The sequence below is a fragment of the Bufo gargarizans genome, chromosome 2 (genome assembly GCF_014858855.1).
Source record: "Bufo gargarizans isolate SCDJY-AF-19 chromosome 2, ASM1485885v1, whole genome shotgun sequence".
Taxonomy (NCBI): domain Eukaryota; kingdom Metazoa; phylum Chordata; class Amphibia; order Anura; family Bufonidae; genus Bufo; species Bufo gargarizans.
Window position 1 is genome coordinate 54,838,795 of NC_058081.1, and position 16,941 is coordinate 54,855,735.

The 16,941-nt window shown below is 44.7% G+C and overlaps 1 protein-coding gene across 1 annotated transcript; it reads left to right on the top strand.

Annotated features, from left to right (window-relative positions):
• The first annotated feature begins 766 nt into the window (after positions 1 to 766).
• RNASEH2A (ribonuclease H2 subunit A) lies at positions 767 to 15,779 on the top strand. The gene is made up of 8 exons (XM_044282916.1): positions 767 to 925; positions 2,881 to 2,952; positions 7,621 to 7,747; positions 8,287 to 8,374; positions 10,304 to 10,441; positions 10,977 to 11,064; positions 13,192 to 13,315; positions 14,541 to 15,779. The coding sequence occupies exons 1-8, from the start codon at positions 799 to 801 to the stop codon at positions 14,677 to 14,679; spliced, it is 903 nt and encodes a 300-aa protein (XP_044138851.1). The 5' UTR covers positions 767 to 798; the 3' UTR covers positions 14,680 to 15,779.
• The last annotated feature ends 1,162 nt before the right edge of the window (positions 15,780 to 16,941 follow it).

The following is a 16,941-nucleotide window of genomic DNA, read 5'->3' on the forward strand; positions in this document are numbered from 1 at the left end:
TTATAGATGTCACCATCACATAGGGCCCTACTACAGGTGGCAGTATTATAGATGTCACCATCACATAGGACACTACTACAGGTGGAGGTGTTATAGATGTCACCATCACATAGGGCACTACTACAGGTGGCGGTATTATAGATGTCACCATCACATAGGACACTACTACAGGTGGCGGTGTTATAGATGTCACCATCACATAGGGCACTACTACAGGTGGCGGTATTATAGATGTCACTGTCACATAGGACACTACTACAGGTGGAGGTGTTATAGATGTCACCATCACATAGGGCACTACTACAGGTGGCGGTATTATAGATGTCACCATCACATAGGACACTACTACAGGTGGCGGTGTTATAGATGTCACCATCACATAGGACACTACTACAGGTGGCAGTATTATAGATGTCACCATCACATAGGGCACTACTACAGGTGGCGGTATTATAGATGTTCCTGTTCTAGGAGGGCACTATCATGTGGCACACTATAATCATGGTGGGCACCATCATACATGGCGGTAACTGTTTATGGGGTACTTCTATAGTTTGCACTTTTCTATAAGCCAATATTATGTCTGACTCCATCACACATGGCACTGTAACTAGCACTTGGGGCTCAGTCAGCAATGGCGGTGTGTGCGTCAATACAACCTAATGATAATACAGTATGAGCTGTGATCCTGCACAGTGTGTCAATAAAGCTCGTTGAAGGGCGGCTCGTTCTGATTGGCTGACGGCTGACGCCGTTTTGGCGCCAAGAAGGCTTGTTGCCGGAAGTCGCGTTGTCAGCATGGATCTGGAGAAGTTCGAGCAGGACAATACTCGGAGCTGTCTCCTGGCGTCTCCGGTACCGGATCAGTGCCGGGAGGAGCCGTGCTGCCTGGGGATAGATGAAGCCGGCCGGGGACCCGTACTCGGTGAGCGGAAGTTATGCATGTCACGTGTAGCTACACAACCACCTATGCTGTGAAAAGGAACTACAAGTCCCGGGTCTACCAGGAGCAGTCCTGTCAGCGGCAGCGGTGTCTCTAGTCTACCTGGGCTCAGTCACATACAGCGGCCTCAGGGCTGGCTTTGTCCACAGCAACCAATCAGAATTTAGACCTTGTGTTCCCAGTGCATACTTTGGGATTGGTTGCTATGGGCAACAAGGTCACGTTGTCACTGAAGACACTTAATACATGAGGCTCACAGGGGGAGATTTGTCAAAACTGGTGTAAAGTAAAACTGGCTTAGTTGCCCATAGCAACCAATTAGATGCCACCTTTCATGTTCCAGAGGAGCCGTCCAAAATGAAAGGAGGAATCTGATTGGTTACTATGGGCAACTAAGCCAGTTCTACTTTACACCAGTTTTGATAAATCTGCCCCAGTATGTTCTGAGTCTAGTGATACCAGTTGGTCCGCTGATTATGTGATAAGTCACATGATCGCCGTCTACCGTGACTGGATAGCGGATAATTTCAAATTACCTGAGTGCCCCTTTAAAGCTAAGTCATGGCAGGACTCCGAGGGTAAGCATGTCAGTTAATGCGAAATACGTGGCAAATCCACGGTAACTCTGGGTATGTCATATGTGGCTGATATGTGAGGGTCCCTCCTCTACGATCCCCCTAATCATATATCTGGATAAAAGAAGTCTCCCGTTCCTCCATGATTCCCACTGCCAGATGCTCAGGGCTTCCCCACCCTCCCTGTTAGGCTGGTTTCACACGGGCGTTGCGGATGCGTTCAGTGTGCAATGCGTTTTGATTCGTTTTTCACGCACGTGATAAAAAACTGAATGTTTACAAAGAACATCTCTTAGCACCCATCAGTGAAAAACGCATCGCACTTGCTTGCGGATGCAATGCGTTTTTCACGCAGTCCTAGTCACTTCTATGGGGCCAGGGCTGCGTGAAAAACGCAGAATATAGAACATGCTGCGATTTTCACGTAAAGTACAACTGATGCGTGAAAAACAACGCTCATGTACACAGACCCATTGAAATGAATGGGTCAGGATTCAGTGCGGGTGCTATGCGTTCACGTCACGCATTGCACACACGCGGAAAACTCGCTCGTGTGAAAGGGACCTTAAGCCTCATTCACACGTCCGTGTTTCACGGACTTGTTCTCTGCGGTCAGCACACATCCCCATTCAATTAAAATGTGTGTATTCACACATCAGTGTTTTAGCACGGTCCGTGTTTTCAGCACGGATGCATGTCCTATCTTGGTTCTTGTTCCCGGATCATTCATGCCAATTATAGTCTATGGGTTCGTGAAAACCATGGATGCCATCCGTGTTTCACGGATCATTAAGAAGAGATGCTTTGAAAATAATTATTCAGCTGTTCAGTGTCAGTGAAACACGGATGCAACACGGACAGCAAAACACAGACCCACGGATCCTTCGCAGACAGCTTCACGGATGCATCACTGACCACCTGCTCACAGATTTGAGCACGGACACGGATGTGTGAATGAGGCTTTAGGGTCCATTCACACGTCCGTATGTGTTTTGCGGATCCGCATAACACTGTCATCGGCAATGTGCGTTCCGCACATCGCCGGCACACTCATAGAAAATGCCTTTTCTTGTCCTCAATTGCAGACAAGAATAGGACATGTTCTATTTTTTGCGGAACGGATGCGGACCCATTTTGCGGACGTGTGAATGGACCGTTAGTGTGGGTTTCTCGCGGAAAAGGGGATATGCCATAAAATAGATTGGACCCCGCCAGTCTGGACAAACCCTTTTTATAGGGTGTACATTGGAGGAGGCTTTTCTTTGGTGCCGGACTATCTGATGCTGTATTCCATGGATGTGTGTAGGAGATTGTAATAAGTGACGTGTTACTGATTTTTGTGTCCGTGTCCCCTCTGTGCAGGTCCCATGGTGTACGGCATCTGCTATTGTCCTGTTTCGCGGAAGAAAGACTTGGAGGAGCTGAAAGTTGCAGGTGACTTTTTTTTTTTTTCTTTTTTTTTCATCAAAGGGGGTGGTTCACTCCGACACCCCGTACCGCCTCCAATCAGCTGTGTCAGATAGGCAGTAATACCCCTCTTCATCCGTTGTGTGGTGGACGGAGCCGTTTACTGCAGTAAGACTCAAATAGAAGCGATGCTGCAATTACCAGCTCCAGCCACTGCACAATGGAAGGTGCTGTGGAGTTCTGGCGCCTGATCAGTGGGGTGTCAGACCCCCAGCTATCAGATAGTGATGGCCCAACCGTGAAAATAGGCCATCACTTGTAAAGGGTTCAACACTACCATTTAAGGTGCTACAGCGTAGGGGCCACAGAGAGCTGTTTATCTGCTTACATGTACGGCATTATGTGCATGGGCTCGTGTGGCTCCACACATGGCGGCTTCCGGCTGTGTATTACAGCAGGCACCTGGCCGCAATGACCAGGATCGGTGATGATGCTGAAGCTGGTTATACTGATTGCAGCATCTGTGAGGTTAAGCAGAGGGAGGGGTATCCCAATTGGACACCCTGCAGGAAAATAGCAAGGCTCCGATCAGTTTCACACGAGCGAGTTCCAATCATCGGACTCGCATTGTGTCCTGACCTCCCAGCACTGCCGGGGTCACATAGCATTATGTTGATTTATGATGCTATGTATCCCTAAGAGGTCTGGAATGTGTTGTATAGCACTGACATAATGCTGTCACTGTTAGGCCTCATGCACACGACAGTATTTTTTCACTGTCCGCAAAACGGGGTTCCGTTGGTCCGTGATCCGTGACCGTTTTTTTGTCCGTGGGTCTTCCTTGATTTTCGGAGTATCCACGGACATGAGAAAAATCGTTTTGGTGTCCGCCTGGCCGTGCGGAGTCAAACGGATCCGTCCTGAATTACAATGCAAGTCAATGGGGACGGATCCGTTTGACGTTGACACAATATTGTGCAATTGCAAACGGATCCGTCCCCAATTGACTTTCAATGTAAAGTCAGGAGTCCCTTTTATACCATCGGATCAGAGTTTTCTCCAATCCGATGGTATATTTTAACTTGAAGCGTCCCCATCACCATGGGAACGCCTCTATGTTAAAATATACCATCGGATTTGAGTTGCATCGTCAAAACTCATATCCGACATTATATTCTAACACAGAGGCGTTCCCATGGTGATGGGGACGCTTCTAGTTAGAATATACTACAAACTGTGTACATGACTGCCCCCTGCTGCCTGGCAGCACCTGATCTCTTACAGGGGGCTGTGATCAGCACAATTAACCCCTCAGGTGCCGCACCTGAAGGGGTTAATTGTGCATATCATAGCCCCCTGTAAGAGATCAGGGCTGCCAGGCAGCAGGGGGCAGACCCCCCCTCCCTCCCCAGTTTGAATATCATTGGTGGCCAGTGCGGGCCCCCCCCCCTCCCTCTATTGTATTAATAACATTGGTGGCACAATGTGCGGCCTCCCCCGGCCCCCCCTCCCTCCCTCCCTCTATTGTATTAATAACATTGGTGGCCAGTGTGCTTCTACTATTGTTAAGTAACCATGGCAACCAGGACTGCAGTAGCGTCCTGTTTGCCATGGTTACCGATCGGAGCCCCAGCATGAAGTTGAACAGGACCTGGGGTGAGCTGCTCCATTAAATATCGGTTAAGGACCTTCGATGATGTCACTCCGGTCATCACATGGTACGTCACATGATCTTTTACCATGGTGATTCACCATGGTAAAAGACCATGTGATGACCGGAGTGACGTCATCGAAGGTCCTTAACCGATATTTAATGGAGCAGCTCACCCCAGGTCCTGTTCAGCCGCTCAGCGCAGAGGAGACACAAGGAGATGCCGGGCTTCGCGAGCAAGTGGACTAAGGTGAGTTAAATAATTTTTTATTTTTTTTAACCCCTCTAGCGCTGGTTTACTATGCATTCTGTATTCAGAATGCTATTATTTTCCCTTATAACCATGTTATAAGGGAAAATAATAATGATCGGGTCTCCATCCCGATCGTCTCCTAGCAACCGTGCATGCAAATCGCACGGCATCCGTACTTGCTTGCGGATGCCATCCGATTTTCACACACCCCATTCACTTCTATGGGGCCTGCGTCACGTCAAAATCGGACAATATAGAGCATGCTGCGATTTCAACTGAACGCACAAGTGATGCGTTAAAAACATCGCTCATGTGCACAGCCCCATAGAAATGAATGGGTCAGGATTTAGTGCGGGTGCCATACGTTCGCCGCACGGATCGCACCCGCACGGAAAACTCGCCCGTGTGAAAGGGGCCTAAGGGTTACATAGCATCATAAATCACTATAATGCTACGCGACCCCGGCAGTGCTGGGAGGTCAGGACGGGAGCTGCCGCATACACACGCTGTGAGTCCGATGCATGGAACTCGCTCGTCTGAAAGAGGCCTTACCATGACGGCCTGGGGACCGCTGAAGTTTCTCAGACCTGTCATGGTTAACTGCCTGTGAAGGTGTGCAAGAGGAACAGCTTCTCAGGCAGGCAATGAAAATCCCATAGACCATAATCGTTTTCCATTATGGTCTATGGGATCAGATCACAGCTTATAGCCCGCTAAGAGGACTAAAAGTTATTAAGTAAAAAAAAAATCAGTCTTTCCCCCCCCCCTTCCCCAATTTTATATATAAACAATAAAAAAAATAAACTTTCACAGGTATCACCGTGTCTGAACTATTAAAGTATAAAGATATTTTTCCTGTGTGGTGAATGCTGTAACATTTGATTCGCCAGTTTTTATTCACCTTGTCCCTCACCTCTAAAAAAAAAAAAAAAAAAAAAAAATTGAATAACTTGATCAACAATTCAAATTTTTTTATTTATTTATTCACTGCACGCACCGGCCCTTGCTTCCTCCTCTCTTGTCCTCCGAAATCCTGCGCAGGTGCAGTATCGCTGAGTGCCTGCGCCTGCACGATACTCCTGCTCCAGAGGGCAACAGCCTCACTAGTGTCACTGGGCATGCGCCGAGCCCAGTGACGTAATCAGAGCGATGTTGCCTCTGAGATATTTTAGAGGAGGAAGCAAGGGCCGGTGCGTGCAGTGAATTAATTGAATGACGTAGTGGGGAGGGGGCTGCGCCGTTCAGCAAGTATGTGGGAGGACATTTATTTCTTAGGCGGCATGCTGGGCTTGGAAGAAAGGCGCGCTGGGCACTGCAGGGGGGCGTTACTGGGCACTAGAGCAGAGTAAGAACGCCCCTCTGGGCACCTTGAGACTTAATTTGCATATCAGAAAATCGCTTTTTAATAAGAAGGAAAAGTTGAATAAAAGAAAGAAGGTACTTTATTGCACATTGCTATGTTAGCGGTTTTATTTGGTCAAAATAGGTGAGATTCCCTTTAATGACCTCTCCTCAGGTTAGGCATTGAATATCAGCTCGTTGCTGACTCCTACAGCTCACCAAGCGCAGCGCCGTACATTTTATAGTGGCTGTGCGTGGTACTGCAGCTCAGCCCCATTCACTTGTATAGGACTGAGCTGCGCTTAGGCCACATTACTGATATACGTGACATTACTGTCCTATTAAGAAGCCTAAGCGCTCACGGAGCACTGCGGCCTCTTCATACGGGTGATCGCTGGGCCGCTGGACCCCCGCCGATCTGATAATGACTAGAGATGAGCGAATCGACTTCAGATGAAACATCCAAAGTCGATTCGCATTAAACTTTGTTCTAATACTGTACGGAGCAGGAGCACCGTACAGTACTAGAATGTATTGGCTCTGATGAGCTGAAGTTATTGCTTCACGAGACTTTGGGTAATAAGTTCATAAATTGATTTCTACTGTAAAAAAACAATTCCCGAACTCGGGTACAGTTCCAAAGTACCACTTGGAACCGAACCCGAGTTCGGGAAATGTTATTTTTTTTTTTTTTTTTTTTTTTACAGGAAAATTAATTTATGAAGTTACCATATTGTGCAAAGTCTCATGAAGCAATAACTTCGGCTCATTGGAGCCAATACATTCTAATACTGAATTGGTTAAATGTTTATTACCTTACGGTACAAACTTACACTGGCGCTGGTCGGTAGAAATATAACAAATCGAGTGGAGTAGCTAGATGAAGGTTCCCGTGTGTAGGGAAGTGTAAGGAAAAGTAAATCTTCACTGCTCACCTACCAGCATTCACGCTGCTCCGGCCGGTAGCTGTGTGGTGCGAGGGAGCAGACTACAGATTCGGCGTCCAGGATTCTAATACTGTATGGAGCAGGAGCACCGTACAGTATTAGAACGAAGTTTAATGCGAATCGACTTTGGATGTTTCATCCGAAGTCGATTCGCTCATCCCTAATGATTACCTACTCTGAGTAAAGGCCAACAATATGTAAATCCTGGAGAACCCCTTTAAACCCCCGATACTACTCATAGACAAGAGTAGCAATGCTTATCGGGGTGCCACCTGTAGACCTCCCCTTTAACATAACCCTCCAGCTAGTGTCAGGGTTTTTGAGTCAGTGCCAATTACTCCCATCCACTTTAGAGCATGTTCTTGCTATTGGTGGGGGTCCCAGGGGGTCAAACCCTGTCCTGTGGATAGGGAATAATTACTTCTAACCAGAATGCCCCTTTTAAACTTTCCATACTTGAAATCACCCCCGTCTTGAAATTGTCCTTTCATTTTATATTTTAGACTCCAAGACGTTAAGTGAGCCTGAGAGGGAGCGGCTCTTTAAGAAGTTGGATGGTTCTTCGGATTTCATCGGCTGGGCTCTGCATATACTGTCTCCCAACGTCATCTCCACCAGCATGCAGCAAAGGTGAGGGCTCTGTAAACTCTCATAAGCAACCCGTCCGATCAACTCGTGCTGGGCGCCATCCGAGTGGTAATGATTGCCAGGTACTCGGCTTCCTGCACTCTGCCCCCTGCTGGCAGGAAGCTTCAGATGCCACCGAGCAGCACGGTCACCATGGCCTCTGCTGTGATCTCTGTATGCCGGCAGGGTGTGATCATTTCTACTAGATAGCGCTGCATACCGTCAGATCTGTGTGGTCGGGGTGCTTCCACCTGGAGCTGAATGCATGAGACCAGGGATCCCCAACCCAAGGTTTTCCAGCTGTTGCAAAACTACAACTCCCAGCATGCCAAGACTACCTACAGCTATCGGCCTGCAGCAGGGCATGGTGGGAGTTATAGTTTTACACAGCTGGAGAGCCGCTGCCTGCCAGAGAGCAAAACCTGCTGCTTTAAGGGGGATTTTATAGTTTCTAGACCTAGTGAATGGTTTATAGGTTTTTATAGTCCTGGTTTTATTGCTGACATTTGCAATTTTAATTTTTTTTCTCTCTCCACTTTTAGAGCAAAATATAATCTCAATGCCTTATCCCATGACACTGCAATAGGCCTGGTTCAGCATGCTCTGGACAGTGGTGTCCAAGTTACAGAGGTGCGTATAAAGGGGACTCCTACCACAATAGTACAGGCAAGTCCAGAAACGCTAGCTACGAAAATCCTAAAGAGCAAATCTGATCACGAGGGAAATGCCTCACTGGTTCATATCTGTATTTTTTTTTTTTTCTCCATACAGAACAGAAAATTTGTAAAATTCTGGTACATAGGAGGCAGTATTATAGCAGTTATATTATTGTACATAGGAGCAGTATTATAGTAGTTATATTCTTGTATATAGGAGCAGTATTATAGTAGTTATATTCCTGTACATAGGAGGCAGTATTATAGCAGTTATATTCCTGTACATAGGAGCAGTATTATAGTAGTTATATTCTTGTACATAGGAGCAGTATTATAGCAGTTATATTCTTGTATATAGGAGCAGTATTATAGTAGTTATATTCCTGTACATAGGAGGCAGTATTATAGCAGTTATATTCCTGTACATAGGAGCAGTATTATAGTAGTTATATTCTTGTACATAGGAGGCAGTATTATAGTAGTTATATTCCTGTACATAGGAGGCAGTATTATAGCAGTTATATTCCTGTACATAGGAGCAGTATTATAGTAGTTATATTCTTGTTCATAGGGGGAAGTATTATAGTAGTTATATTCTTGTACATAAGAGCAGTATTATAGTAGTTATATTCTTGTACATAAGAGCAGTATTATAGTAGTTATATTCTTGTACATAGGAGCAGTATTATAGTAGTTATATTCTTGTACATAGGCGCAAGTATTATAGTAGTTATATTCTTGTACATAGGAGCAGTATTATAGTAGTTATATTCTTGTACATAGGAGCAGTATTATAGTAGTTATATTCTTGTATATAGGAGCAGTATTATAGTAGTTATATTCCTGTACATAGGAGGCAGTATTATAGCAGTTATATTCCTGTACATAGGAGCAGTATTATAGTAGTTATATTCTTGTACATAGGAGGCAGTATTATAGTAGTTATATTCTTGTACATAGGAGGCAGTATTATAGTAGTTATATTCCTGTACATAGGAGGCAGTATTATAGTAGTTATATTCTTGTACATAGGAGCAGTATTATAGTAGTTATATTCTTGTTCATAGGGGGAAGTATTATAGTAGTTATATTCTTGTACATAAGAGCAGTATTATAGTAGTTATATTCTTGTACATAAGAGCAGTATTATAGTAGTTATATTCTTGTACATAGGAGCAGTATTATAGTAGTTATATTCTTGTACATAGGAGCAGTATTATAGTAGTTATATTCTTGTACATAGGAGCAAGTATTATAGTAGTTATATTCTTGTACATAGGAGCAGTATTATAGTAGTTATATTCTTGTACATAAGAGCAGTATTATAGTAGTTATATTCTTGTACATAGGAGCAGTATTATAGTAGTTATATTCTTGTACATAGGAGCAGTATTATAGTAGTTATAGTCTTGTACATAGGAGGCAGTATTATAGTAGTTATATTCTTGTACATAGGAGGCAGTATTATAGTAGTTATATTCTTGTACATAGGAGGCAGTATTATAGTAGTTATATTCTTGTACATAGAAGCAGTATTATAGTAGTTATATTCTTGTACATAGAAGCAGTATTATAGTAGTTATATTCTTGTACATAGAAGCAGTATTATAGTAGTTATATTCTTGTACATAGGAGCAGTATTATAGTAGTTATATTCTTGTACATAGGCGCAAGTATTATAGTAGTTATATTCTTGTACATAAGAGCAGTATTATAGTAGCTATATTCTTGTACATAGGGGAGCAGTATTATAGTAGCTATATTCTTGTACATAGGAGAGCAGTATCATAGTAGCTATATTCTTGTACATAGGGGAGCAGTATCATTGTTATAGTTTTATTCTTCTCTACCCTTCGTTCCTTTTGGCTTTTGATTATAACTAATACACGTCTTCCTCCTACAGGTGTTTGTGGATACTGTGGGTCCTGCCGATAAATATCAAGAAAAACTGAGTAAGCTTTTCCCTGGAATAGAAGTGACTGTGAAGCCCAAAGCTGATTCCCTTTTCCCTGTGGTCAGTGCAGCAAGTATCTGTGCAAAGGTAAGGGATATGGCCGCCCTGTTCTGAATAACATGAACTGTCGTATAGTCATCAGATGTGTAGATTCCCCCCCAGCCCCTAAGTTCTCAGCAATGGAGGTATGTGACATAAAGCTATGATTATAGGGGGAGGCAGGGATGTTTTTGAGCCGGTAATATTCAATTCCTAAGACATGGAGGGAGTGTTCTGTGCTGCTAAATATCTGCCCTTTCTGATTTGTGTAGTTCTGCTGTTTCCCATTAGGGGGCGACATCACCTCTTGCACACTGTATATAGGTAGAGATGAATGTTACTATTTAACTTTGTTAAGTGCAAACTCTATACAGTATTTGGAGATGGTGCTCAGCCATTATCTTGCAGGGGCCTCTGCTGGGGGGGATGTAGTATTACATTCTCGCCTCTCAGCTCTGTATGAGAAAAGTGGCTGCCCGGGTGCTGATCTCCTCCGTGACGGAGCACTGCTCTCTACTACTGACAGATAATAATTGGATTTAATATAACTTGAGTTCACATTCGTGTTTTTTCTATGTTTTAGGTTGCCAGGGATAGAGTGGTAAAAGGCTGGAAGTTCTTGGAGGACTTAGGTGAAATCAATGTTGATTACGGCTCTGGATACCCAAATGGTCAGTTAAGTAAAGACGTAAATCTCCTTTCCCATCTAAGGCCGGAGGCTTTATCCTTTTACAGGAAGCTTGTAGGTTACTCAGTAATGAGCTTATCAAAGGAAGCCGCCAGTAGCAGAAGGGAAGCCCCAGGTCTGCAGAGAGCCCGTCACAAAGGATGACCCCTAAATGATGTGGAAAGAGGGGGTTACCACCAATGACTGTATAGGGGTCATCCCATTTACCATAGATAAATAATCAAACTTTTTGATCATGTGATTTAATATGAGGTCTCCACAGGACTCCTGGGAGTGTCGCACAAGGTCATTGTCAAAAAAAGATAAGCAACAGTCGCAAAAAATTCTGACATGGTTGGGGTACTTGAGATTGTTGGAAGTTGCTTTTAGCTTTCTCCTCCATAGGGAAACACTCCTGCCCCCCCTCTGCTGACAAGTCCTCTGTGTGAACACTGGACTAAGCGGCTGCCATGTCTAGAATTCCTAAGTTAATGTCAGTGACCTGATTTATCCACCTGCTGGTTTCTTTTATGGCCGGCCTTGAAATCTTCCGAAGCATGAATGGCAACAGGCAGCATATTTTCCTGTATATACGCATGCGCCGATTGCGTTCTGTGCTGGCACAGAAGAGAACGCAGCTGGTGAGGTGGTTCTGTGGGTAAAGCACATGACTGCCATTATCTTGGGTAGTGTGGACACGGCAGACACCACCTCCACTATTGCTTACCCAAAGGCAGCAGGGGGCTTTATGGTTTGTTCTACTGTAAAGAGTGACCCTTTTGGGGGTTACATATAGCAGGCATGCTCAACCTGCGGCCCTCCAGCTGTTGTAAAACTAAAACTCCCACAATGCCCTGCTTTAGGCTGTTCAGGCATGCTGGGAGTTGTAGTTTTGCAACAGCTGGAGGGCCGCAGGTTGAGCATGCCTGACGTATCCCCTCACACATTGGTAAGATTTCATTAGAAAGTGACCAGCAGCAGGTAAGAGAATCTCCAGGGAGGCATCGCAGAATAACATGCAAAAATAACATTTTCTGGCATCTTCAGAAACATTAGTGCAGGCGCTCCTCATGTAGTGCTTGCTGTTACCAGGAGCATCAGTAAAGGTGGGTTTACACGGGATGAGCTTAAAGCCGATTGTCGGTGAGGAAGCGTTCCTTCCGGGCAGTCGGCTTCTCATTCAGTGGCGGTGACTGCAGCATTACTTGCAGCGATCTCCTCCACAGTATGAGGATGAGGGATCGCTCGTCCCTATGCAGCTGCTTTGTTTCTTGTGCTGCAGATCCCTCTTTATACTGCATGACCTGCTGCCCAGAAACGATAATGTGCCTGCACGAACAACGGGATCACCCAATGAACAAACGTTTTGCTTATTCATCGGGCGATTGGCGGCACATTTACATTTAGACGGGCACATTGTTGGGAACAAGCTTTCGCAGGAATGTTCTCCTCGATAATCTGCCCACATATTGGGCAATATAAAGCACTGATCTCCAGCTTGCATCTCTCCAGCTGTTGAAACTACAACCCCCAACATGCTGTGACTGTGGCTCTCAGGGTATACATAGAGGCAGTGCCACATAAGTGATATTTCTGGATTCCTGCAGTCTGTTTTTCTCTTTCTGTATGGTTACGTGATTCATCAGCACATTCCTCAGTAGAATGAAAACGCTTCTCTCTGGATTTTTATCCTGAAGGGGCCTCATGTAACACAGTGACCCCGCAGTGTTTGTAACGTTAATCTGTGTTATTTGAGCATCTCCCATGTTGGGATGACATGTGGGAACCTGGCAGCGATGATCGCACCAGCCCGGTTTTGTCTTGTAGCATGTGATTGGTTGTTGAAGGCTTTAGGCACACATCTGTCATGGCGGCATCTGGGCTTGATAACATCACAGCATTACTGCAGAATAATTGTGACATCGTAATTTGTGACTTTTCCAGCGTACAGAAGCTTTAAGTAGTGGCAATGCAGTGAGTTTACATGGCCCTGCGGCTGACCTGATCTGGCTGTGGAACCAGAGTCTAAGGTGCATTTGTCATCTAAGGTGCACTTCATGCTTTTAATCCTGAGGCTACGGCTTTAGGTTGTTGGTTAACCACTCGTGTCTCATTCTGTCTCATCCATCAGACCCAAAGACTAAGGAATGGTTGGCTAAACATCTGGACCCTGTATTTGGATATCCCCAGTTTGTTCGGTTCAGCTGGAGCACTGCGCAATTAATCCTAGAAAGCAAAGCTGCCCCTGTTCTATGGTGAGTGCGAGGTACTGACGTAAAGAGAGGAGAGGGTGCAGATTAAGTCGGCCTGGTTAGGGTGCGGAAAGTGAGCAGGGATACCTTACTGTTATAGGGGGCATAGGAGGTGTGGAGAGAGAGAATGGCACGGGTGTAGTGGGCATAGTGAGATTGTTTCACATGAGACTTGCACAGAAATTAGCAACCGCTTGTCACCAGTATTCTAACGCAGAGAGTGCGCTAGTATGTAATCTACGGTTACATACTAGAAGAGGGTACTGGTGTAATGGGTATGGTGAGTATGTGGTAAGTAGTAGGTTGCACTTAAAGGGGTTGTCCGACCCCCAAAACCAGTTGTAGCAGCGGCGCATACACAGTTCCTGCTCTGCAGCACAAGCAGAGGCTCTGCGCCTGCACAGCTACTCGGAGCAGTTGCGCAGGTGTAAGGTTGTCTGGGTAGCAGCGCACGTGATCACGGATGGGACTTCATACTTCCCTTGCTGGTACTGGAAGGAGCAGGCATAGGGCCCCGACGCTGCAATGGAGCTTTAGTCGGAGCCCTTTTCCTCTTGTCAATGCTTTTCTAGCCTTATTTATAGCTGGTGTTTGGAGTGAACAAACCCTTTAATGGACCCCAGTGTAGAGTTGTTAGAAGGTGGAGGATAAATGTTCCTGGACCACGTAGGAGAGTTCAGTAAATCGGGATATAGATTATTGTATTCTAAACATTATTTAATAACATTTAACCATTTCCTCCTCCTCTTAACTCTTTGCACAATTTTTTTTTCTTAAGCAACGTGAATATTATCCACGGTTTTCACTAGCTATGATAATGGAAATGTCTGTACAGAACCAGCAGAGGGCAACAGAGGCCAAGTACATGAGTATTGTCCTTTACAGGAACAGATGCTCCTCTCCCTTTAAATGCTCACATGTGCAGTAACGGTGGGTGATGAGTTTCCTGCTCAGTCAGCGATGGCCTTGCTTGTTGGTAACATTTACACTGATTAGCAGTGTCAGATTATGCGGGTGATGAAGGGAGGGGAGGTCAGGCAGACCTTGTGTCCTGCTAAAGAGGATTTGGGTGTATAGACTATCCCCCCTCCCCCATCCTTACCACATTACTGATGAAGAGCACAACCTTGAGTGCATATATATATATTTTTTTCTAATGGTGCTGCTGATCAGTGTCAGTATATGATCAGTCTATGATTACTTATATATGTGTTCTATCTTTACTCAGGGGTGACGATGAAGAGGACGCAGGTAAATCTTCCTCACATTCCCTGCTCTCCTACTTTGGTGCCTCGAAGGAATCTTCAAAGCCCCAACGTCACAGGTTCTTCATGGAGAGACAGCTGGAGCCCCTGGTTGATTTGTAGAACAGATTTACTATTAAGTATCTCAAGAATATTACCTGTCATAAGACTGGCAACACATTAGTATCATATCAAAATTCTGCTCCCCCCCCCCCCCCCCCCATCTTATTTAAAAGGGGGGAAATTTGCCAAACCTGTACCCTACTATAAACTGCTTTCTTCCTCCAGAAACGGAGCCACTCCTGTCCATTATCTGGTATTGCGCCACAGCCACGTATCCGATCCAGACCTTGGACAACAGTGACCCTCTTTCTGAAAGAAGGCAGCCATGTTTTATTTTTAAATCTAAACATTGTCCCACATTTACTACTCCTAACAGGCATAAATTTGGTTTTCCGACCATTAGAGTACATTCACACACGTGTATTTTATGGTCTGCAAGATGTGTATCATCTGTGTGACCATCGGGATGCGGAAAGCAAACGGATGACATTGTAGAAGCAATTATTTCTTTAAATCTGCATTAACATCGGCATTTGCCTTCTCTTGGATGAGTTTGGCTAGGGCTGTAGTACTCTTGTCACCTTCATTTTGCATTTGACACTGTCTAGGAGCAATTTGTGTGCTGCCATGTTCTATGGGCTCCTCGTTTTACACTTGCTATATATCGGGGATGCCCAATCTGTGGCCCTCCAGCTGTTACACAATGACCTGCTGTAGACCGATAGCTGTGGTCTGTCCAGACATGCTGGGAGTTGTAGTTTTGCAACAGCTGGAGGGCCGCAGGTTGGGCATCACTGCTATATATGATGTGTTTTTTGATGCCTCTTTTTAGTTAAAGGAGTTTTGGGAGATTCTGATGTTGATGACCTATTCAATCAGCTGTTTGTGGAGGCCGCAGCCTCCTTGCAGCTTAACAAGCCCAGCGCTGTCCATTGGATGAACGTACTGATGAATGTGACGTCACTGGCCTAAATAGAGTCTGGTCGATGCCGCAGCCTCTTCAAAGAGCTGATCGGCAGGGGTGCCAGGAGTCGGACCCCCACTTATCAGATATTGGTGACCTATCCTGAGAATAGGCCATCAGTATCAAAATCTCAGAGAACTCCTTAATGACTTTTTTCCAATTATTCGTTTAAATAAAGGTTAGTATTTGTAGATTCTTGATATCTTGCAGTGTTTGTATGGATGTATAATACAGTACCTTAAAGTATTCCTACCCCTTGAAATTTTTCACATTACACCCACAAACTTAAGTGTATTTTATGTGATAAAACAACATAACATAGTGAGTATGTGTGAAAAGAAAATGATTCATGGTTTTTAACTTTATTTTTTTACTTATTTTATTAAACCTGTATAAAGCAGTATGGCATATACATGAAGGTCAAAGTCAGCGGCACACTGCCGATCAAAAATCTCAATAAGAATAATTAATTATAGTGTGAAAATTATACACAGTAGGACTTCAATCTAAAATTGCAGTTATATAGAATCCTGGCTGAAGGTGGAGCAGTTGGGCTTTCGGGGCACTAGGAATTATGCAAGTTACGGTAATTCTGGAAGGAGGTAGTAGATATACTTTCAAGAGTCCTGCTGCACCCAGCCCCTCCTGACCCAGAGCTTTGTCTATTGGGCATCTTGCCCAAGGAATTATGGCCACACCATGATGGAATCTTTTTGAGGGGAAACCTATTCGATGGGCACCACACCTATAACAGTTCAGTTTTTCACTGACATGTGCTGTCCGCATTTTCCACGGACAGCGCACACCCATTGATTTAAATGTTTCTGTTCACATTTCAGTATATTGTTTTACTGACTGGATCATAAAAAAATAATAATTAATCACTGAGTCATGCACTACTTTGATACATGATTCGGACCAAGCAGGCACATAGAAGTCTATGGGTCTGTGAAAATCACGGACACAACACACATGGCATCTGTGGTGTCTGTTTTTCACTGAAGACTGATAGGAGATTCTTTGGAAATTAATTTTCAGCTGAACAACGTCAGTTAATTACGGATGACACACAGATGGTAAAAATGGACACACGGCCCAACCACGGAACCTTCACGGATTAAACGCGTACCACCGTGTCACTGACACGGAAATGTGGACGAGGCCTTGGTATGATAAAGATGGCTTATTCTGTAGATAGCAATGGTCCAGAATGAACAACTGTATCAGTTTGTTATTAACAGATGGGGAAACCAGCAGTGGGGAGTACATTTCTGTATTACTTCCAATCTTCACTGGACAAAGAAGGAATGTGTTCCTTCCATTTGGCAGCTGCTGATAGTGGTGCAAAAGACAGTCTA

Coding starts and splice junctions, on each gene's coding strand:
- RNASEH2A (XM_044282916.1), top strand. CDS start 799: ATGGATCTGGAGAAGTTCGAGCAGGACAATACTCGGAGCTGTCTCCTG. Junction 2,953..7,620: donor GGAGGAGCTGAAAGTTGCAG/GTGACTTTTTTT, acceptor TTTATATTTTAG/ACTCCAAGACGTTAAGTGAG. Junction 7,748..8,286: donor TCCACCAGCATGCAGCAAAG/GTGAGGGCTCTG, acceptor CTCCACTTTTAG/AGCAAAATATAATCTCAATG.